The 23,363-nt window shown below is 34.1% G+C and overlaps 1 protein-coding gene across 1 annotated transcript in view; it reads right to left on the bottom strand.

The window, feature by feature from the left end:
* LOC108907445 (triple functional domain protein) overlaps nt 1-23,363 on the bottom strand; it is a 74,126-nt gene that overhangs the window by 13,423 nt on the left and 37,340 nt on the right. Inside the window, exons 9-11 of the mRNA XM_018711127.1 lie at nt 9,217-9,307; nt 2,907-3,015; nt 567-809 (exon numbers count right to left, since the gene is read on the bottom strand). Of these exons, the coding sequence (XP_018566643.1) occupies nt 567-809; nt 2,907-3,015; nt 9,217-9,307 (443 nt within the window). The remainder of the gene's footprint in view (nt 1-566; nt 810-2,906; nt 3,016-9,216; nt 9,308-23,363) is intronic.

The following is a 23,363-nucleotide window of genomic DNA, read 5'->3' as shown; positions in this document are numbered from 1 at the left end:
CTTTGTTCACATTTGAACTGGTAACTAGCTGTGGATTCACCAAAAATACTTGCTCATGCAAAAATATTTATATACTTAAGTGAACTCCTAAAACATAAATTATGAAACAACACAGCATAACCACAAACAACGCGAATAATTTTCTTTTCCTAAAAAGCCATCGCTACTTTAAGTTCCTCGGGAAAATTGCACAAACTTGCCAAAAAAAATCTCTACTGGCAACCTGAAAATAACAGTTCTCACTAAACCATTCCAAAAATCGTACAGTGGTGAAACTAACTCATGCAATATGGGTGCAAAAATAACAAAAAATAAAAATCTGAAAAATTGTAAGTGATTCGCACCATTCTTTCCTTTACAATTTGCTCGATTTCGGCCAAATCTGCCGACGTCGCGCCCTCTAGCGACTTTAAAGTTAGGCTAGAGACCTGCGGGGGACAAATTGTTAACGTGTGATTAGAAACTTGTAAAGTTACTTCCTTCCTGTCATATATAGCAATAAACATTAAACTATTGTTCATATGGCAAATAGATTTTAAAGATAGTTATAGTCAACTGTAACTCACCCTCTTGCACGGATTTTCTTCGATATCGGGCACTCCGGGAACTCCGGGGGGCGGCGACGTGACTAGGATGGGCTCCTGGATGGGTTTCATGGGCGGCGGTAGTTCCAATTCCTCATCCGCGTCCTCGCCCCCGTTGGCTAATTCCGCACCTAGGGACTTGGCGCCCTTCAGCGACAGCGGGGGTCTGTCTTCGTCTTCCTCGCCCTCCGACACCGAGGGCTTGTTGCCCATATCGGACGGTACCTGTAACAATAACCAAGACAACTGTAATTGCGCCTTAAACATAAAATGTTCCCGCCTGTAAACGTCGCTACCCCACGACATAAACCGTTTCCGCCTGTGATAGTCGTTACCCTGCGATGGACATCAACTTTTTAACTTCACATTAAAAATTGGCTTTTATAAAGTCAGTGACTTGTAAGGTAAGCATCTTGTCTTGGGATGCAAATGTTGTAAGGTAGTATACAAATTTAAGGCAAAAAATAAATTTAAATCGGACGTATATCAATAGTTTAGGGCCGGAAAATATTTTCTTGATAATTAAAATTATATGCCTATGTAAATATTTGTTTTATATAGACATTTAGATAGATATATGATGTCACTTACTTTATTTATGTCGCGATTGCGGTTTTAGCAACACTTTTTAGTTGATAGAAAATGAATAATAAAATTATAATATAATAGCTAATAATAAATTCAGGTCATTATGAATTTGAATGTCGAAATTATTTGTAAGTACTTATTTTAAAAGTATAAATGGTTTCTAATAACGTATTCTAAATAAATATAACATAAAAAACATTTATATACAAATTTTGGCAATGTTTTGATAGAGGAAGTAACTTAGGATTCTTTGCAATCAGTAATTAGTTAGGTTAATGTAAATTTTATGATTCTGAAATGTAATATTTATCTAAATAGTAAGAGATATTTGTATGATCTACAAGTAAGCGATAAAGGATTTGGAAGTGCTAAAAATATAATCACTTGGCTTCCGGACTATGTTATTTGTTTACAAGACCTTGATGTTTCGACAGGACGTGACTGTCATCTTCAGAAATTACCAGCTAGTCCAAAAATCATCTAACAATTAACGAATGCTATGATGATCTCGATATTTCCTTAGTTCTAACATGACATTCGATAAAAGCTTTAGTCTCTGTATTGTTATTCGTACTGGTTATTTTTGGGGGCTTCCCCACAGGTCAATAACAAAAATCTGTAAGTATTGCCGGAACTAAAGAATTAGAATTTCTATTTAATATTTTCAAGTAAAACGCGTTTCTCAACCACTTCATACACCTTAAATATAACTATCAATTTTTCTGTGACGTACATTGTTCAGCAAAGACGAAAATCGTCTAAGAAATTTCCTCTTCATCGACATAACCTAACAACGCACTTCACTAAATTACACAACCGACTGATATCGAACAGTAAAATTAAATTAAAACCTAGTACTCATCGAAACAGGGATATCTCCGCGGTTTTCACTGAAAAAAGATAAGTTGACTCACCAGCCTAGCGGAAGTACGAGCGATAAGCGCGGAAACATGTAAAATCTGGTGCTTTACAATGTTTAATCAGGCCAAGCGTACCTGAATTCCAATCGGGGGATTTTAATGTGATTTTCATGAAAACTACTAATTCAAGTGAATGAATATATCCGGGTCGAAGGACCACAAAACCAACTTATTTAACATTTCACCGCAACTAACCTTAACTATTTCTTACCGACTCAAAAGAAAAAGATATATTTCATCGATATTATTAAGTTTAACATGTACTTAGCTTAGATTTAAACATAAGCTTTGTACCACTTGACTTTTTTTTGCTTTGGAAACACTTGGCAAGAGAACTACAAACTCAAGATCGTCTAGACCCGATTGCGGTGCATTAATATGAGGCGATAAATTGTAATTTATTGCACGTAGGAAATTTTAACGCCAAATCGCATGCTGTTTATTACTTGAATGGGTTTTTCGCATTCACATGCCGGTAGGTAAGTGCGCGTTATTATTCCTTGGGGTATGGCGTTCGTTCTTTATGGAAGAATATCGTGTACGCAACTGGGTACGTATTTTAATTAATCCCATTCCGATAAAGTGAACCAGAGCCGGAATTAGAAATTCTTCAAGCTTCATCGAAGCAAGTCTATCTCTGTGTAATGAATAATACCTATAAAATAATGTCAAATAACATGACCTGACCTGCCTGACCACACCGGCGAGGTACACCACACATTTCGCGAACGGAAACAGATACACCAATTTGTCCATCGGAGGCGGCGGCGACAACTAACAACATACAGACGACAATAACCGGGGCACAACCTACCTTGATCCTCTTGTCGGAGCCGGTCTTCTTGAGCGGCGGCGGCGCGGCCTGTGTTTTATCCACTTTGCCCTGTGACAGCTTCCGCAGCGGCGGCGGCAGCCATTTCCGCCTGCAAGAACAAAAGAAGAGCGGTTTGAGTGACGTGGTCAAAGGGAGGGCAGCGCAGCGGAGTGCCCGCCGTGTGACAATTATCGGACAAAGCGGAAGGTGCACCATGGCGGTGCACGGGTGCACTACCGGGGGAGTAAGGAAAGTTCCGTGGATAGATACGGGGTGGGTGAGACAGGTTACAATGTATTAAGCATAAGAGGGAAGAGTTAAGAGAATCAGGAATATTTCCAAGGTGTTATGACGTCGTGTGGAGACTAAACAGCTATTTGTGGATTTTGTTTGCGTCGGACAGTCACTGTGGTGAATTTTGACATTATTGTGTATTAGTAACTACGTCTTGAAATGCGTTGCTGCAAAACAAATCCTTTGATAAGGATTTATCATGTTTTCCAAGCCTGTTTTGAATTTATCACTGGAAATGATTGAATTGGTTTTCGCATTCTAAAATATCGAACTATATTCATAATTTGCTCCAGAAATTGCCATCTTAAAAAAATAACAATACGTGACACCGAATAAGGCAGTACTTAGTAAATTTCTTTCAATTGATTTGTCAGATTCTAAGAAAAATTCCGAAAAAGCAGTACAAGAATAATTTATTATTTGTAAAACAGAGGCACGTAATTATTTTGATTTCAAAACCATTTTTATTTACTAGATACGTAACTGTAACTATTACCATAATTTCATTAATGAATCATTTAAACTACTCTCCGTGTGACGTCACGCGCAAGCGAGCCGAATTTTGATCTTTGCTACGTTCTTGGAACTGTTTTGTTAAATACAAATTATACAACTGTACGGTAATAAGGAGTAGGGCGATAAGACAATTCTCTTTTTATTGCAATCCATTCATTTGCTGTAGAAACAAATCGTAAATATATGTAAATAAATAGTCCTGCGCAATCGGAATATACAGGGTGTTTCAGAAAGACCTCCCGTAAATTCAAGGGGTGATAGTACGACAAAAAATAAGAATTTTCTGTCTTATGAACTATATGTCTGTTTCCTCTTGTTTTCGAGATACAGAGCGACAAAATAAAATTTTTTAAATAGAATTTTTACGAAAATTTCCAAACGGTGCGAAATATTTTTATGAAATTTGGTATTCGGGGGTTTTTAAGGACGCCAAATACGTTGGTCTAATTATTTTTTGGATATTTCATAGAGGGCGCTAGTTTTCGTAAAAATTCTATTTAAAAAATTTTATTTTGTGTCGCTCTGTATCTCGAAAATTAGAGGAGATAGACATATAGTTCATAAGACAAAAAATTCTTATTTTTTGTCGTACTATCACCCCCTGAATTTACGGGAGGTCTTTCTGAAACACTCTGTATAATCAGAAAAACAATTGAACACCAATTTAAACATATATGTCCGAAAAAACATTTTTTTTAAGAAAAACTTCAGAAATTGATTTAAGATTCTATTACAAACTTTTCGGAGTTATTGATTTGTTTAATTTTTTTTGACCGGAGTCTGATTTCACCAGTACTTATTTTTGACAAACCTTTTTGTAGTTGCAACAAATAATATTTTTAATTATAAATTTAAAGATAAATAACATGTTAAACTTTTATAGGTCTAATAATACAAATAATCGTGTTTAACTTAATACAGGGTAGTTTTATTAATTTGGAAAGTGTGCTTTGGAAAACAACGTTATCTTTAAATGTTAGTTGTTTTCCAAAGTTTACCATTTGAAATTTCGAAATTTTTGTGATATACAGTAAGTATGAATATTACATTTTTTTCGATTATTTTCCTTAGGATATGACATATTAATTAATATAAATAAATCACATAGATATATCTGTACAGAGAGTGTCCTGTTTGTTTTATTACATTTTTTAAATTTCACTCTGTACAAATATCTGACTACTATTGTAAAAAAAAATATTTGAGCAGTTGTTTTGAAAAAAAAACTATTGTTAGAATTTGTGAAAGTGTTCTACATCATGGCTTTAACCCTAACCTTTATGTAATTTCATAATCTTGTGCCAATTCTCAGTTTAACAATATTGATTGACGATTATTTTCGATGACTAGTTTAGGAAAACAGAAGCCTAACAAGGTTTTTCCTATTAAGGCAAGACAAAGTCAAACTGGTTAATTTCTAATTGTAGTGTTGATTTTTTCTGTACGATTAAGATACAACAGTTATCGGATAGCGCTGGATATCATTATTAATTCAAATTCATATATGACATATTTAAATACAAGAAACTAATATTCAGTTCTATATTTTGCTCTGGGTAGTAGAAAACCTATTGCGTGAATGCTTTTTTTTTTTTGTAAATTATCCAGCTGTTTTTTAAAGCGTTCGGGGTACCTAATAGTAAAAATAATCACAAGTAATTTCCAAGAATTGATTTGATAGTAAACAAAGCAGTATGAACTTATTCGTCACGGTTGTACAAGGTTAAATAATAATAACTAAACTAAATTGGGAGAATACTAAAAGCCCACGTCAACCAGCGGTCCAATTAGAGCAACAGCGTTGCATATGAGCTTGGGTTAAATCAGCAAAAGCGGGTGAGTAATAATCAAAGCATATGAATATCACATTGCTGATAGCACATCATTATAATAATGAGAGGCAAATGCGCTTTGATAAACGTGCAGCTCATATGTGGCGATGTTTAGTTGTTCAAATATTCCGGAAAGGAGACTAAATGTTCATTATATTTGATTGTGAAAGATACCTAGACTTAGAGGCCGATTTTGTGGTCTTATTAGTTGGCCTCCAAGATCTCCAGACCTCACAGTACTAGATTACTGTTATGGGGCTCGTTTAAATGTGAGGTGTACACAGAGCCATTGTGGTGTTTTCATCACAGAACGCTATGATTAATAGAATATCAATAAATTAATATTTTTTATTGAAATCTACGTCATAGGTTGAACACAAATGAAAATCGTATACAAACATTGGAGTTTTTTCTTATTATTTGACTTGTAGAATTCATTCCTGGAGTTTGGTGCGATTCTGTCGACTCACTCTGTATAAAAAAAGTAGCGATGGCTCGTTTATTTACGATATAAATTAGTGTCATAATAATTTTCCTTCCGTTAACAATTGGATAATTGGAAGTCGGACTTTCCCATAAATATTCAAATTAAAGTATTGCTGGAAATTCACATTTTTAATATCTAAACTTGCGGTGGGAAAATTAAACAGTACGCATGCTTTTAGATCACTTGCGGTAACAAAGCGTTTTTGATAAAATATGACCAGGATTTATTTTAATGTTACGTAACAACACATTTAACATATTTATATTAAATATACACTAGTTCGCACTTTAGTGTTAAATCAATTAACAAAATAATTTTTAATATGATCCACAAAGGTCAGGTTTACATATTTGCATTCTACTTGACCCGCTTTGCTTCATGTATACAAGGTGTTCAAGAGTCCAGACAACAAATATTTCTTAACATGCTCCTGAAGGAGAGTCTGTATTTTCTTGCAAAAAAAATCTACTCCGTTTTGCTCCAAAATGGTAAATAACATAATATTTATATTAACAAAATTTACTTATAGAATTCTACTCGTATAGGTAGACAGACCATCATGTCTAGCTACAAAGACACGCGCACAACTAGTAAATCCCCTAGCTTAAAGGTTACATTTATTTGTTTACTCAATTTTACTATTACAGCATGACGTCAGTATTCTGTCAGAAATATTTATAATGGAGACGAAGTTACGTGACAGATAAAAAACATACCAAGAAAAACGCGTATTCCTTTCAAAGCGTCTTCTAATTATGATCAAAAGAAAACTAATACTTTAAACGAGTTGGAATGTATAGACTGACACTTGGCAAACTTACTTTTTCATGCTCAAATCACAAGAACTGCTGCAATCGCACTTGGATTTTTTACAGGCGCACAGATTTCGAAAAAATCGTTTCACCCGACCCATAGCGAATCGGTCACGACACCCCGACGTACTTTGAAATTAAATAAAACAATGCAAACTATTTTTGAGCAAGGTGCGAACCGAGTCGTAAATATATCTAGAACACACACTAGATAAGATAAAAACCGTCACCTAAAGGTGATTTCATTAAAAAATAACCAGAAGATTCGCTTCAATACAACGTATATCAAGTACAACTTGAAATCAGTTCTTGGAACATGTAGTTTTATCGAAGGTTTTAAAAATGTTCAATAGGATTCAGATCGGACAGTTTGGTGGCTATTTCACAACTTTACTTTGGACATTTTTAAAGTGTGAAGGTCACAGTGTCCTCTTGTATGACATTATTTAAAAAATATAATATCCTGTTTAATTTATTATTAAAATTCAGGACGTACGCCAGCTTTGTGTATAGAAATGATACTAATAGCACTTTTAATATCAAACCAATAATTAGATATATTTTTATGCTGACTTATCCACTTAGGCGTCTAATTGATTTAATTAGAAGTCTATCGCAAAAATAATACACTTATAAAGTTAAAAAAAAATTAAACGCAAGAAACTTCATACGGAATGTACTTTTTAACAAACAAACACAGTTTTCTAAGATCCTGAAATCCATATTTTGTTCACAAAGTCCCATAATTTTTTCATGGCAAATAGATAGATACACTTTTATGGAGCAAAATGAAACAAATGTCATTTTTTTACATTAAACAAAAACCTTATAACCCCTTGCATGTTTAAGCCAAACTGAACAAATCCTCGTACTTAAATCAAAATTCAAAAAATTGTTATATCGATTTAATTCTTTTTTTATGTATGTTTTTGAATCATATTTGACCTTGCAGATATACTCTTGTTAATAAAGATATTCCAAGCGCATTTGAAATAAATAACCGGCACAGCATCCTGCGCGACGATCGAAAAATGTTGGCTAATTTCTTACTTGTCATCGGGGCATGATCTTGTTGCACTAGCAGCGAGAGAATGCACCTTCCGATACCGCGAAAAAACCGCACCGCAACCAGACGAATAAGCGACAGGTAAGAAACTGCACAGACGAAATCTATTTACCGTTAAGTCGCTTCCTTTCCCCCCTTTCCCCCAAGGAAAGAAGCCAATAAACAACGCTATTATCCTTATCCGCAGAAGGCGCACATACATTCATTACATTACAATGGCGAAGGATATTGAATAAAGAAACACGAGCCGTAACAGTCCGCAGCCTAATAATGTTAGGGAAAGCGGCGTTGCCAGCTGCTGTTCTGCAGAAACAACAGAATGTACCTTCTATTGAACCAAGTACACTTTTAAAGAAGGTTTTGAGTCTTGGAACTGACCGAGACTTGTCAAAGTCTATTGAATTCTTAATTCTATTCGTTTTAAAGCTTTTTCTCCTCAGCATTGCACATTCTTCTTGATCCAAGTTGTTCTTCAGTGTACTAAGTATCATGTTAACCTACCTTAATAGACATTTGACAACCTAGCCCCTCAAAAAACCACATTATTACGTTATTCTTGTTCCACCAATTATCCAAACCGTTTTCTCAAAGGCGAAATCATTATTTTTTTGCAGAATTGGCACACAATTTGATTAGACCATGAACCATCTTTTGGAAATTCAAGACTTTTCGTTGTGTGGCTACGTCGCCGCCACCAAATCGACACCAGAACGCGGTATCGCAAAAAGGTCATCGTCAGTTGCGTGTCTGTGAAAGTAGCATGCCAGGAGACTGCTTAGCATATCGCGCGACCGAGTCTGATCTGCTAGAGAGATAGCCCGGCTCCACAGAGCTACAGGTTACAATCTACGGGAAACAACAACGCATCAGTCTGTCGGAATTCAACAGTCGACGGGGCGGAAATTTGGCTCGCAGTAAAGACCGTTATCCGAGAAAGATACTCGAGCTTCGCCTTCAGTCTTTGGACTGACTTGTTTTGGTAAAAAGTAATGCAGTCATATGAAATTCTACCAATTGCAATAAATTAGTTCGATTTCTTATTTGATTGTATATAACGCAAATAAGAATTTTGTGTTGTATTACATATACTGGCCAGGCTTTTATAACAGGGTCGACGTTAAATCACATTCCTTGATGGGTCCGCAGAGATGTAGGACCTCTCCAGGCCTAAAGCGGACTTCACTACTGAAGTTTTATTGTGTTAGTTGTGAGAGTGTTGCAAGGAGGAATAAACTGTGTCTATAAAGTCCAGGAAACAGGATGGAGCAAAGGAAACTTAAAAGTAACATCTTTCAGTACTCACCCGCTGAATCCCCTTCTTTTGTTGACCGGGGACGAGGTATTGACGGTTGCCGGGTTGTCGTTCACTGACGCTGTGGCGGCTGCGGCTGTGTCTGCAACAGAAATTAACGCGGTTAGGAGAAATCAACGCAATGAATTATGGATCTCGATTCGCATTCGCAAAAACGCGTATCGGGAACGTCTTTATTAATATGTACGTTGATGTACGATGCGTCGGTACTATAACCGGAATCTGGCAGAATAAATCTCGTTTTATGTTGGGGAAAAACGCGTCAAAATGGAAATTGGTTTTCATAAGTTTATAACGTATTAGTTAGTGATGAAGATGAGCGAACTGAAACGTTTGGTAAATATTTACTTAGATTGCAAAATTTTTCTCAAAGCTTTAACCTGTAGTAGAAAAAATTATTCGCTTTTTTATTCGATCGAGTCGGTAGTTCAATCAACTTCTTGGTGTTTTTTCTTAATGACTGTGTCTTGTGTGTACACGATGTCTGCAGTAAATAAATTATACACTAATGCAAAAAATGAAAGGGTCAAAGAATTTCCGAAATTTTTCGGTGATTTTTGACAGAATGTAATTTGGTGAAAAATGGTCGTATCGAGAATTAAAAAAAAGCATTTTGAAGCTCTAAGATTCTAGTTTTTAGATCTTTCGGTCGAAATTTTTTAGGAGCTACGATCCACGATCTTGGAAAATTTTTTTCAGCTAAGTCATTGCATGGACCAGACAGCTTGTTTATTCGGTTTCAATTTCCTTTTTTTTTAAATTTCGATACGACCATTTTTCATCGAAATATCGGAATGGAAAAAGGATCATTTTGTCTTCAATCATCAATATCTCAGTGACAAATATTCGTACAGAGAATTGAAGGGCAGTTTCGAAAACTTGTATAAATTTCCTATAACCGCAATTTTTCGAAAAAAATTTTTTTCATCTTTTCCACAAATTTAAAAAAAAACAGGAAAAAAGGTAATTATCGCACACTACGAATAAATCATTACCATAAAAACAGTAAATTTTGTTATTGCATTTGGTGTTTATTTTACTTGAAATTATGACAATTTCATGAAAATCCACATCATTTTTCTTTCCGTGAATGAAAACTTTGTAGAAGACTTGCATTATGTGCGGTATGTCTTCGTTATCTAAACTCTAGATCATATATTCCTAACGGCTTTTAATCTCCTGTGTCTCCTTTAGACTCCTGAGGTTTATCCATATCAGACGCGGTAGCTGTCAAATGCATATGCATATTCGAATTCGAGCCCACTTACAATAAAATAGTTTCTTTGTAGACAGTCGCAAAGCTGCCAAGTGCAACACGCTTGTGAGCTGACAACGCATTATTCATTCATGGTTTTTGGGGCACTGCATCAGCGCAGTGAAACGGAATGAGTGGGATATAGTACGAAACTGACTAAATCTTTCTGTAGGCGAATATTATCAGAACTAGACTTTTCTACGATTTTATAAAGGGAAATATGCTAATTCGTTTAATCAATTTTGAACTTTGTCAACGATGGGATAAGTAATAAAAAATTGTGTGGTAAATAAAGCTGAACAAAACAGAAACATGTTAAATTTGACACTTAGTCATTTAGCGTTATAAACGTACATACCATTGCGTATAATGGAGTTCTCCCTATGAGGTGATGGTTATGAAATTGACGAAGGTTTGCCCAACTGTACGTTCTTCGTTATAAACGTGGAAGTAGGGCTGTTCTTTGTTTTATTTTATTCGTAATCATGCCCTCAATGTAGGGAAATGTCAGAGGTCACTACTCTTCAAAGTTCAAATCTGGATGGCTGTTTCGGGTTTAATATTCATCAAGAAGGGTGTAAGTGCTGTACAGCGCCACGAGCGAGAAATGTAATTAACAATTACGATTATGAGTTTTCTCTACAGCGTGTTCTTTTATGCCACGGCAATATTGGATTTTACCTCTACCTATTCCGTCTGTATACCATCATTTTTTAACGCGTGCTTATGGAAGTTTAACCTATTTTACTCGAAAAATAAATTTTATCTATCGCATTTCCATGTTTTATCAGCTGGTGGTCACATTTCTGTTATAAGCTATCGATATGTATACTTTGCTGTGTAAATAATCAAAACTAGGTCAAAAATGGAATCGTTGCATTACAATAGGTGTACTAACCTTACAATTTAAAAATGTCAATGTCAAATTTGACCTCCGATGCGATGATTTCAGTTTTCATAATTTTTACCAATGTTTCGAATCATTATATTTTTTGCTTTACTAAAGCTCGTGGCGACGAGTGAAATGATGTATATTCCAGTCTCGTAGAAAGGTAATAAATTGATAGAGAATCGATAGATTTGATGAATAGTTTGTGTATGCAATACATGTAGCGTAAAAGGCGTTTCATGTGACAACAAATGAGCTATCGATTGATATATACTCCTTGCATTAATCGAGCGTGTTTTGTGCAACTCGATTGCGGTGTAACGCATACATAACTGAAAAAAACTACAAATTTCAGATCGGTTCCGAGCGTGTATACATTCATACATTTTAATGACATTCGATCTGGTTCTAACGTACTTAACAGATAGCTGACAACTTGGACGGTCATTTTTTTATCTAAACAGCCCATTAACATGCGATTAAGTGCTTTAATTGACAGCCTCGGCGATCTATTTATCTTGTAATTAAGCCTTTGTTTATACAGATACGATTTGTGAGGTCCTCACCAATCATTGGTTTTTGGCGGCGTCAAGCGTTGCGTTGCGTCTGTCAATATTTAAACATCCATTTTGGTCGATATTGGAGAAGAGCTATTTCCTGTTTCTCGTAGTCTTGAGGATGTCTCGATCAATACTGTCATTGTAAATGCAATAACAGTTTCCTTCGTGCAGTAATCTCACGATTTTACTAAATTAACTTTTAAGTACCTAAAATATTAATGTTACATAAATCATATTTTTGATGCGTCTAATTTAAGACGTACTATTTTAACAACTATTTTCAAGTAATAACCATTAAAATTTACACAATCTGTAAGAACAACTAAACACGCCTCTTCATAAGGTTGGCAGGATTATCGGCTAAACAATTAAATCCCCACGCATATACATTTATTACGCAGGAAAACATTTGCGGAAAGCTAAATAAATATTTTTACTTACGGTTCTATATAGGTGACAAAATCTCGGAAAGAGTTTCCAAAGTATATCCCCGTGATTACGTTGCCTAACGATTGAGAACTGTGGATTTCAATATCGTGGGAAATACTTCATCGAATTAAAGCGTAATTTCGTTACAGCTGGTTTTGGCGTGAAACTTCGTTTCGTGTAGGTAGTACTTATTTATATAACGACATGCATACATTGTTGTTTATGTTGCAAAATTATTATATGTTATTATCTCGAGCGGAAGCAGTAATACGCATAAATTTATCTACACGAGATTACCGGCCACACGTAATTTTTTCAGTATACCTTCGGTATAATAATAATAATAGTTAAAAAGTGATTGAAGTTTTGCTAAGCATTTTAGTTATGCCCTGTCATGTAGTTTGTGTAAATTTGGCTTTTGTTTTTCGTTTTAAGCTTCACATGAACTAAAAAGCGAGAAAGATTATAACTTCTAGTCATAAACCACTACTTTTAGGTCATGTTTGTGCTTGAACTAATACTAATTAGGTGAAATTTATCGCAGGAAAAGTTAAAAAGTGGGTAAACAGGATTATGTGACTTTAAAATCTTTTCTCTTGGGAAAACATGGATTTTACATTCGCTTAGGTATTTTCACAGCTTTCTAAAATGTCTAAAAATGAAGTGTCAGGAAGAAATCAGCGTGATGCTACCCATTGCGATCTAGAACTAGTGGATATTACCTTCAGTGAAAAAAAAAGGAAATCCAAAGTAATCCGACACTCTGCAAAGCAAACTATTATATCAGAAACAAATCTCTACGCCGGTTGATATCAAGCACAGTATACCTATACCAGCAACTAACACTAAATATTACTCAACGACTCCGTCGTAGGGTTCGCGTAACGACGGGGAAAGAGACAGCGGACTGAGTCGTGGTGTCTGGTTTCATCTCGACGGTACTCCGTGAGTATTCACAGCCGGCACAGAGTGGAAACCGAGCGATGACATAAAACAGCTGTGCTTGAGTTTAACTTTTTTTCCAAAGAACGTCGCAAATATGGCTTCGATTCAGTGCCACCAAAGGCAGAAGGGAAACTGAATCAGCAGAACTTAGGAAGGGAAAAAATTCTTATAATTTTGGACACCAAACCCCAAAGATTTGTAAAATTAAACAAAATGTATTCCCCTACATATCTGCGCTTTTTTTTCTGATAAGTTTAAAGCAATTATACCGATTGTAAATAATTTAGATCTGACTGCTTTAGATTATTTGAAGTTTAATCTATCAACAACCGATTATGATTATCAAAAGTTGTATGAAGTACCTAGTCGTATTATTTGAACAATTCTTAACCCAATTCTTAAACAATGATTTCATTCATTGCAACGTACTGTTGATATTGACATTGACGAGCAGATACGGATCCTTGATCTCATTTTTATAAAAATATGTGTACCGAAATACATATTGTATATGTATTTCTCTTTGTGAAGCAACATGTTGAAACTCTAACTTGTTTCTACATTTCTACACAGAAAAATGATGTAAAAATTTTATACTAGATTATGTACTATCATATCATGCCAATTAGTGTACATTTGTTGTATGTTCAGAACTTTAGAATTGAACAATTATTACCGATCTTTTGTGGGAATCTTCACGGTTATATTCCAATTAAATTCGGTTAAATCTTACCGTTCGTGGTGCAATATCCCATGTGTGTGTATGTCGTGATCGAGGGAATACCTACGGTGGTGTAAATATAGATTTGTCGCAGATGCTTTCGGTATTGACATAAATGAGCAATTTCGCTTCTTGGAAAAAAAACGGGACCTGGCATGTTACATTGAAAGATATCCCTTTGATGACACTATCGATGACAAAGATCGGAGATTCAGCAGCATTACTCAGCGGGTTTAAATATGCCAGTCCGATAGTTCTCAAAATGCTACCAGATGTGAAATAATTTTTTATATCTACCTCGCATATGATCCAATTTAGAATATTGGAAAATTTCCCTCCGTATCAACTACTAAGCCGTTCATAATAGAAATTTACGACGTGAAAAATTCGCCGCTTTAAAACTGTCAATTTTATCTGTGTTTCAAACATAAATTTTATTTATCGGTGTCGAATAAACACTAGTAGTTTGTTTATCACACTAAGTAGATAAGTAATTGTGTGCCATAATTTTTTTTTATGTTACGCTTTATAGATATAGCGCAGGACTGCTATCGAAATGGTGTTCCTAACAAGGATTTTTAAATAGAACAGACCTGCTAATATATGAGTCATCAATAGAGTGTTTTTGAGTTGTTTGAAAGGTTTCTATCCAAATATGCGAAAATATACAGCGTGAGCCAGGTATTTGTAGTAGAATTTGTTCGATAGGTGACTTCGTTCTGAATCATGTTCATATAAACGTGGAAGGACGATTGGTCTCAAGTACTATCCCAAACTTGGGAAATGGGTTAATATGATTTGCAAAAACCATCTTCCATTCTACTGACCCGACATGAACAGCATTCTTTGCATTTCGGCAGCTTATCTCGATTCATTAATTAATTCCCGAAGATACAACTGATCGATAAAGTATTTATTAATAAACTTCGCCGACAAATGACGGACTGAAGAATTCGCTAATATTTTCCATTCCTAACTGACGTCATGGAAATTATAAGTAGTTGTAGCAGCATTTTCAACAGCCCTACGTTACTATAGGTTTCGATTATTTAAAATGTCTGCCCAGTTTGAGTTAAGAAATTACATAGTTACTCACATTTATATACATTGCTGACTGTTAGCATCTTATTTCTAAAACCACTATAACAAAATTATTTTTCAAATTAAAAAAATTGGAGCTCTCGACTGGACTAAAACTCCTTATTAATTCTGCTATACTTTCGAATAGCTGTACGCAGTTCACCACGCATACCGCAACTACTACCTCCACTTTTAAACGTATCTCTTGAAAATTTAAGACGCCTGCATGTGTCCAAAGTGCTCGACAGACGCCCGAGCTAATAACCATTAAAATCGTCTGGCAACTATTTGAAATACACCATCGCGCAATTATTTATTTTTTTACGAACGTATTTAACGTTGGTTCTAACTTTAAAGAGGAAAAAAGCCGCGCTTGACTTGATTTAATTCATACGGCGTCGCCAAATAAATTTCCATCTAAAAATTAACAGGCAGGGCCGGATCTAGGTTCTCCTAGATAGGGTCGCTTTTCCGGGAACTTACAGTAGACAGTGACGATATGGCAACTATGGGATATGGTAATTTTATGATATGCGACTCTATGGGAATAACAAGGTTGCAAATGTCGTAGAAGTTTGAGAATATAACAGTCAATTATCAATATTGAAGAATAGACCTTGGAACAAGATTCAGGAGGAAAAAAGCCCTTGAGTCAGCAACTCTAAAAGCAGCTAGTATAGGTTCAAGTATGTTGTTGATAATTATAATATTTTTAAACTACATTTCATCAAGAATTGGAAGGGAACTATCAAGAAGAAACCGAACAGTGCCATGGGTATGCACCATCTTTGATCCAGAACAGTTCAATAAGAAACTACATCACTTATGGAGGAGTTTTTGGAGGAAATTAATATTGAATGACACCTGAGAACCAGGATAATAACAAAGATCTGGCAGTCAACTATCTGATGAATACAATGCTGATAAAATAGCCCGTGTCTTAAGAGAACGATGTTAATAATGCACAGAGATAAACAATTTAGGTCATATTGAGTAGATCTAAGTTATATGTACCAAAAGTCAAATAGGAGAGAGATTTTATCCAAAATTCTACAGAGAAGCAAGGGAAATCCAGAAAAATTAAAATTTCAATGTAGACGAAGGTTTAGAAATATCTGAAATATCAACTGACTCTACTAAATTAAATATGAAAGTAAATCATTTGACAAGAAGAAGCTTTTAACTTCAGTCACCAATCCTTGCACAGTTCTTTTTACTCCAAATGTTTTTTTCATGCCCGATTCCAGTCTTTCGACACATAATACGTTCGGAAAATCCGCCCCTGCATTCGATCCTTTTTTCGAATATACAAATAAGCGTCTCTCGACCTCAACCAGATATTGGATGGAAAACCTCCGCTCGGACCAGAGCTTAATAGCTTTTTTAATTGCTGCTATATAACATGACTGGTTTGCGATTGTTCGGCAATCATCACTGACCCTAGTTCTTACACGACGGTCTGTTTAAGTGGATAACGAGAGTCGATGAAATGAAACTGGAAATAAAGGATTCAGTACGAGCGGTTTCCTACTGTGAGCCATTTTTTTACAATGAGAGACAAGCGCACGATAACGATTGAATTAGATTACTCAGATTTGACAGAAACTACTGAACAGATCAAAGAATGCAAATTACATAATATCAAACTATAAAAAAGATTCTGAGAAACAAGCAACCGAGCTATCTATCTCGTCAACTGATCAGTTTTTTTTAATTACATTATGTCAGACAAAGGCAAAGTAGATTGTGGTACTGATTTTACAATGCACACAACTACAATAGAGTTTCAAGGTTGCTGTCACTAGACGTTTATAAATACAATTTGGATTAAAACAAAGTGGCGTGGCATTAATGTTTGTAAACTATTTAAAAATATCTTTACATATAAAAAAATTTACCATTACTATTTTATTTGAACACAATTGTTTCTTTATTATTTCAATATTATAAAATCCAGATAAACACGAAGTTATATATGATTCTTTAATTCAATTAAGTATAAAATTTTTATTAAGAAATCCGCGATCGAGCTATTTTCGTACATAAAAAGCGTCCGGTGTTAGAAACTTCGACAGATATTAGTTTTATTTATAAACGGCGATCCTTGACTTTGAAACTTAAAAGTTAGCTCTTCCATTCGTGCGACTTATTTTAGAATAAATACTCGAAATAATTGAATGTGCTCTGATTGAAGAAATAAAAAGCTGACTGACGAATTGAATTCGAAAGAACAGACATTAATTAATTACAAATTATTTTATAAACCAATAACAGAGCAACTGTACAATTGAAAAGAAATAACCAGGTTGTAGCAGCGATCTATTCTGGACGATCATGGTTTTTGAATCCTGATTCACACAGAAAATATCACGGTGATAAAGCTTTTACTGGTTTTAGCTACAATCGTTTTAACGTTAGTAATGTCTAACAGATGTAGTGCAAAGTACAAAAATAAGCATTTTCATGTAAAAGGAATATGTCTCATCGAAACCACAAATCCTTGGAACTTTGATTACCTAATCAGATACATTGTGTGTGTATTTCAACGGAAAGTATCAAAGAAAAGGGGGAATCTGGAAAACTTTATAGATGAGAGATACGGATACATCTTTCGATTATTAACTTATAGATAAAAAAATTTACCCATAAAACATGTATTTCAATGCTTGCGAGCATCATGATCGTAAAACACAGGGAAATGTAGGCTAAATCTTGACCCGTGCTAACCTGGTGCCATATGGTATCGCCGCCCACACCATGAATATGTATGTATGCATTCGCGAGCGAATAAATACCCATATCTGTAGCCTTGGGTGTACGTCGGTGTGTACGGGCGCTAACAAAGAGGTGAGGAATGTCGACGCGCTCCAGAAATGTACTCAAGGATAGGAAAGATCAGGGGTATCCTTTACGCACAGAAAATATCACAAATGCCAGAAAAATAGGTGTTTGCTTAGTCAGGAAAGAGTCAAAAAATCATTGGCATGAAGACAGTTGTTGCTCTGTATTTTGCAATCTTTGTAGATGTACATGTTTGTGGGACAGTGGAGTATTGTCGATTCAAAGTAATAATAAGGTGAATTCCAAAATTGTTGGACATTGCTTAGGTAGCAAAATCCTTCGTTTTCGGACAGCATAAAGCACTTAGAGCGAACAAAAGCAGTGCCTGGTAATTTAATGATTTTTTTTGTACTGTTATACCAATTAGTTTCTTTTGTTACACCTTCCAGTAATAATCTGTTTCCATTTTTGGACGTAGGTAATTATAATCGATTATTCCCGAACAGCAAGTAATGTTTCAGTTTTGATTCGTTGGGACGGCTCAGCAATCGGAGTTGTAATAATTCAAATTGATTCTCAGTTGGCGTCGATCGAATCATTAATCATAGGAACCATGTACGCGCGTTCGAACAACATTTTTGGTGTGACAAATCTAGGACAGCGTATGCTTATTTACTACATTCAAAAACAAATGCAAACACTACACCAATGAACTTAAAAGCTTCTGGTTTTTTGAGCACTTAAAACGTTTGATAACAAAAATATTTTTAAAACATGAAATCGACTATTTCTCACAACTGTAAGACAAATGCAGTCAAGAAAGTCCTTGAAATTTGATATCTACAAGAAGTTCCCTTTATACAAATTTCTAGTTGCACAAAACTAGTACCGAGTACTTTTAGGAATTGTATTGATTTCTAAACACACTTAAAAAAATCTACGTTCATCTACCTGTCACAACGGCAACAGCGCATTTGAAAACGGCCTGTATATTTTCACAACTACTGAATAAACTTTTGGATGCCTTCAGATACATATCACTCGATGCACTTCACTGGTAGAACGTAGGAACGAAACTGAAAAAATGTAGACCTGGACGTAGTCTGTGGTATGCAGTAATCAGTGGTTGTCCAAGAAAAATCCGTTTATCAACGGACGTGAAACCGAAGTGATGTTTGGAAACGCCGTTGGATACAGCGGAGATAATTTTAGGAGTAGTGTCAATTTTTACTAGGAAAGATACGGGTTTATATAAACAATTTTGCATAATACTACGGAGATCTATCGAACACAATTCAGACTCATATATTTCTTGTTTTATAATTAATATTGCTGACTTAAAACTAAATTTTTAATTCCAAACAATGCATACGTCTTCACAGATTTACAAATTGTTGTTTACGTTTTATATTATAGGTCATGACTAAAAGGAAAGTAAATTTTATTCGTTTTGAAATACAAATATCTGTGCTTTATGCAAATGTTGCAAAACTTACCCGCTACCAGTGCTTTTGGAAATTTGTGAGACTCACCTGAACTAAGAAAGAAAGGTATTAAAACAAATTAGTTACTAGCGATATAATTTGATTAGTACATAACATTGCATAATGTTCCATAGAATTGCAGTGTGGTTTTTGTATTTTATATAACACCACATGGTTTGTTAGAAAAGGAATCAATTCATTTTTTTCTGATAGGTATTGGTTTTAATAATAAAAAACCACAAAATAATTTATTGCGAAATAAGATTTGTGTATTTATTAATAATTTCACATGAATACTAAACAATTTACACCGCAAATTTACATAAATTAATTCATTAATTCCAATGACATTTCTTTATCAACTATTTTTTGTTCATTTACGATTTTCAGTATACAGGGTGTCTAATAATTAATGTCCAATAATTTACCACTTGATTCTATTGCCAAAAATAAAAATATTTTTTCATATAAACATATTTTTTTAAATATTTCCGAAATGAGTTGAAGGAAAATTATGAATTTTGACATCGTGAACGCTCATTAAGAGTCGAAATAGATCATCATGAAATTTTTCAAAAATGTTGATCAGGGGCGTCTCAATGGGGGGGGGGGGTCGTCGGCTAAAATTTGCCCCAATTTTTTTCGCTTGATGAAATTTTCAAATTGAGACGCCAACACATGATAGACCCTCATTTCCTCTACAAAAAAGGTACTCTTTATTTTTTCGATAAAATTATCCATTTCCAAGAAAAACGGATCTAAGCATTTCATTATAGATTAATAAAATTAAAAAAAAATGATTGAATAGCTAAAATAGGTACATGTACCTTTATGAATTTTGATCTGTCATTATATCATTATACATTGTAATAAACAACGTGAAAAGTTCTTAGAAAACTTTATTATCGGCGTCCCAAGAAGGGGGGAGGGACTCGTGTAAAATTTTTTACATGTTCCTATTTACAAATTTAAACAGTAAAATTTGATAGATCTGAGTTTTCTATTAAAAATGGTAATGTTTTATATCGAAAAAGTAATCCGTTTTCGAGAAAAATCGGTTTAAATATGTTATAACACTTTCCAAACTGTGCTTTTCTAAGCACTTAAATCCTACATTTAAATAGATATTTATTTTATTTAATAGGCAAATCATCATTTCATCAATCGCGACTATATAGGTTATGTTAATATCCGTAGATTTAATGCTTCTGTTTGTTGCCTTACCGAACCGCATGTAGGTCGAATTTCGAGAATCGAATCGATCGTCCTTTGGAAGCACTCGTAAATGCAATTTTTTTCCCCAAGGCTCGCGGCAATAATAATGAATAAATTAAGCGATTATTTAATTTTCCAGGTCATGAACCAAGCAGTTAATAAATGAGATCGTAAAACGGTGCGATTATATTTAAATTTTAATTACCCTGTTTCTGGCATCAAGATTTACTTGTCACAAAAATCGCCATGCGTTGTTAGTATTTGTTTGTAAGTCTCAATTAAATTTTTAGGTTATCTGGTCTGGTGGATAAATGAAAAACAACGGTTGAAATTAATTGCAATTAATATCTAATGATAAAACAGAGGAATACATATTGAACAAGTTATTGCAATGTTGCATAACAAATAACAAATGAAATTACCGAATTATTACTGGTTCATGATGAAAATATGACCTAATAGGCATGTGAGGTCGAACAGAAAAAAATATAGATATTTTTAGTTGCTCTACTTCAATTCGTGCAGATTTACGTACCTATTCAACTATAAATAACAAATTTTAATTATAATTTGTGAGGTAACAGCGCATTGCATCTGTTCCATATGTTGTTTTCATTGAACATCAGATAACTACAAATCAAAGCAACTATAATTGCAACACTCGCGAATCTCGAACTTTTTTTATATGTAATATTAATTGCTTAAGTAGGTTTTATCGCAGCAACATATTTCAAAGCAAAGAAATTCTGGGATCGGTAACAATAATATTTCACCTAACTTTCTATTTTTTCTAGTACATGTCTAATAATAACTAAATCATTTTTAATACACTGCAAGCTATTACGTAAATAAAAAAGTATTTTAACGAATATCATCTTTTTTTCTTATGATCTGCCAAGCTTTATATTAAGTAGAGGAGCCCTATTATAAATAGACCTCATGCTTATTTTTAGTTGCACGGTACTAATTGAGAAAAAAAAATCGTACACAAACAGCCAAAGTTTACTGGTTTTTCACAAGATAAATCCTCGATTTATTAAGTCTCGGTATTCCCTCCACATTATCGACTACTAAACCTTTCAGTTCTTTGATCTGGTAATGCCCAATTAAAATAAAAACAGACCTCTGTGTGTTTACTATAAAACATTATGTGTAGGTAAACGCGCTCAATGAGAATGTAAATATTTTGATGCATTGTTTGAATTCTTTCAGCTGTGCGGACAGATTGAAAAGCTAGAAAGTTAATAATAAGACCGCGTTAAAAGAATATAATCCAAAATATGACAGTTAAGGCAAACTCCAGCACATACGAAAAACGTAATCTATGATTTCAATCATTCAAGGCTGAATGGTTTCTAACACTCTAACAATGCAATGATTTTGTAGAGCCACGCGACACATTTGAGTTTAAATTTTTTTAGAAACTGCGAATGGTGTTTTCTGAAAAACGTCACGAGAACAATGCGTTTTCCACAGACTTAAATGTGACTTGCGCACTGTACTTTTACTTTATTAATGGTTATTTGTATGTATTTAAAACATCGGGTATATGCTATTATATACTTGTCAGTTTGTGAGTGACTAAGATTACAAATAATTTATATAGGTAATATTTTATTTAATTTCGCAATAGGTGTCAAGAACTACGTTTCGGTTGTAAAATGGGATTTCGATTATTTGGCGTGCGACCAATTTCACTTAAATAATTCTAACGTGTATAGCGCGGCCAGACAAGGGAATTAATCAAATTAATGTTGGTCATTAATTATAATATGCTTAATTTAATTAATGAAAGTGTTCCAGAAGTATACTTTCGATCTAAAAATATTTCTCGCCTAATCTTACCGCAAATTACAAACTGGCGGTTGGCCACGTGTTTTTTTTTATTTGTTAGATAGGTTGTTTAAAACAGAAGAAATTATTCACGCAAAAAGTAAAGAATCATACAAAATGGAGAAAATCTTCGTGGATAGAAGCAATTCATCAAATTGAAGAAAAAAAAAAAACTTAAGTAAAGCACATTCTCATGTACCGTGGTGATCTCGGTTATCTTAAGAGATACAAAATAGTTCAAATACAGATTTTTTTTTACTACTAATTGTAAAATATCTTATAACTGGAGATAGAACAATCCAATTAACCGAGGAAATATCAATTCACATTTAAAATTTTTTCCAAAAATGTATAAAAGTATGTTTCTAATAAGATGCATAAAGTATCTACAACTTCGCTAATGTTATAGGGTTAAAATTTAGCTTTACGCAATAGTCCGTAAATTGAAATACACTAGTATCGAAATAAATAAAATAGACCCTTGAGTTTGAAAACCGATATTAAGAAAACGTAGGGGCAAAAAAATTTGCACCATATATAGCCTCACTATTACTCTATTGTGTGTTAAATTTTCAGTTAGTTTCGTTATCCCATTTTTTAGTTATTAATAAAAATGTTGAAAAAATCACAGTTTTCTTCCTACAAAATTGACTATAACTCGTCGTAATTATTTTGTTAATTGATAAGACAATTCCAAATTTTTACTGGCGATAAGTCGAACTATTGTCTTTAGTACAGTGAAGGTCATTTGTCTCAAAAGCTCCTCCTTTTTTAATTTTTAAGCAAAACAGAAGGGAGTGCTATCTCCGTAAATATTGCGTTCTTTAAAAAAGAAAAAAAAACTGACAGGTAATAAATAACTGTAAACAACTGTATTATTTTAATAATTTTTTACAGATAGTTGTTACAATTATTTACTACTTGAGTCTTTTTTTAAATAATGCAA

Source organism: Anoplophora glabripennis, unplaced genomic scaffold (assembly GCF_000390285.2).
Source record: "Anoplophora glabripennis isolate ALB-LARVAE unplaced genomic scaffold, Agla_2.0 scaffold5, whole genome shotgun sequence".
NCBI lineage: Eukaryota > Metazoa > Arthropoda > Insecta > Coleoptera > Cerambycidae > Anoplophora > Anoplophora glabripennis.
Note: the sequence above shows the minus strand (reverse complement) of the source record. Positions and strands in the feature narration are given on the sequence as shown.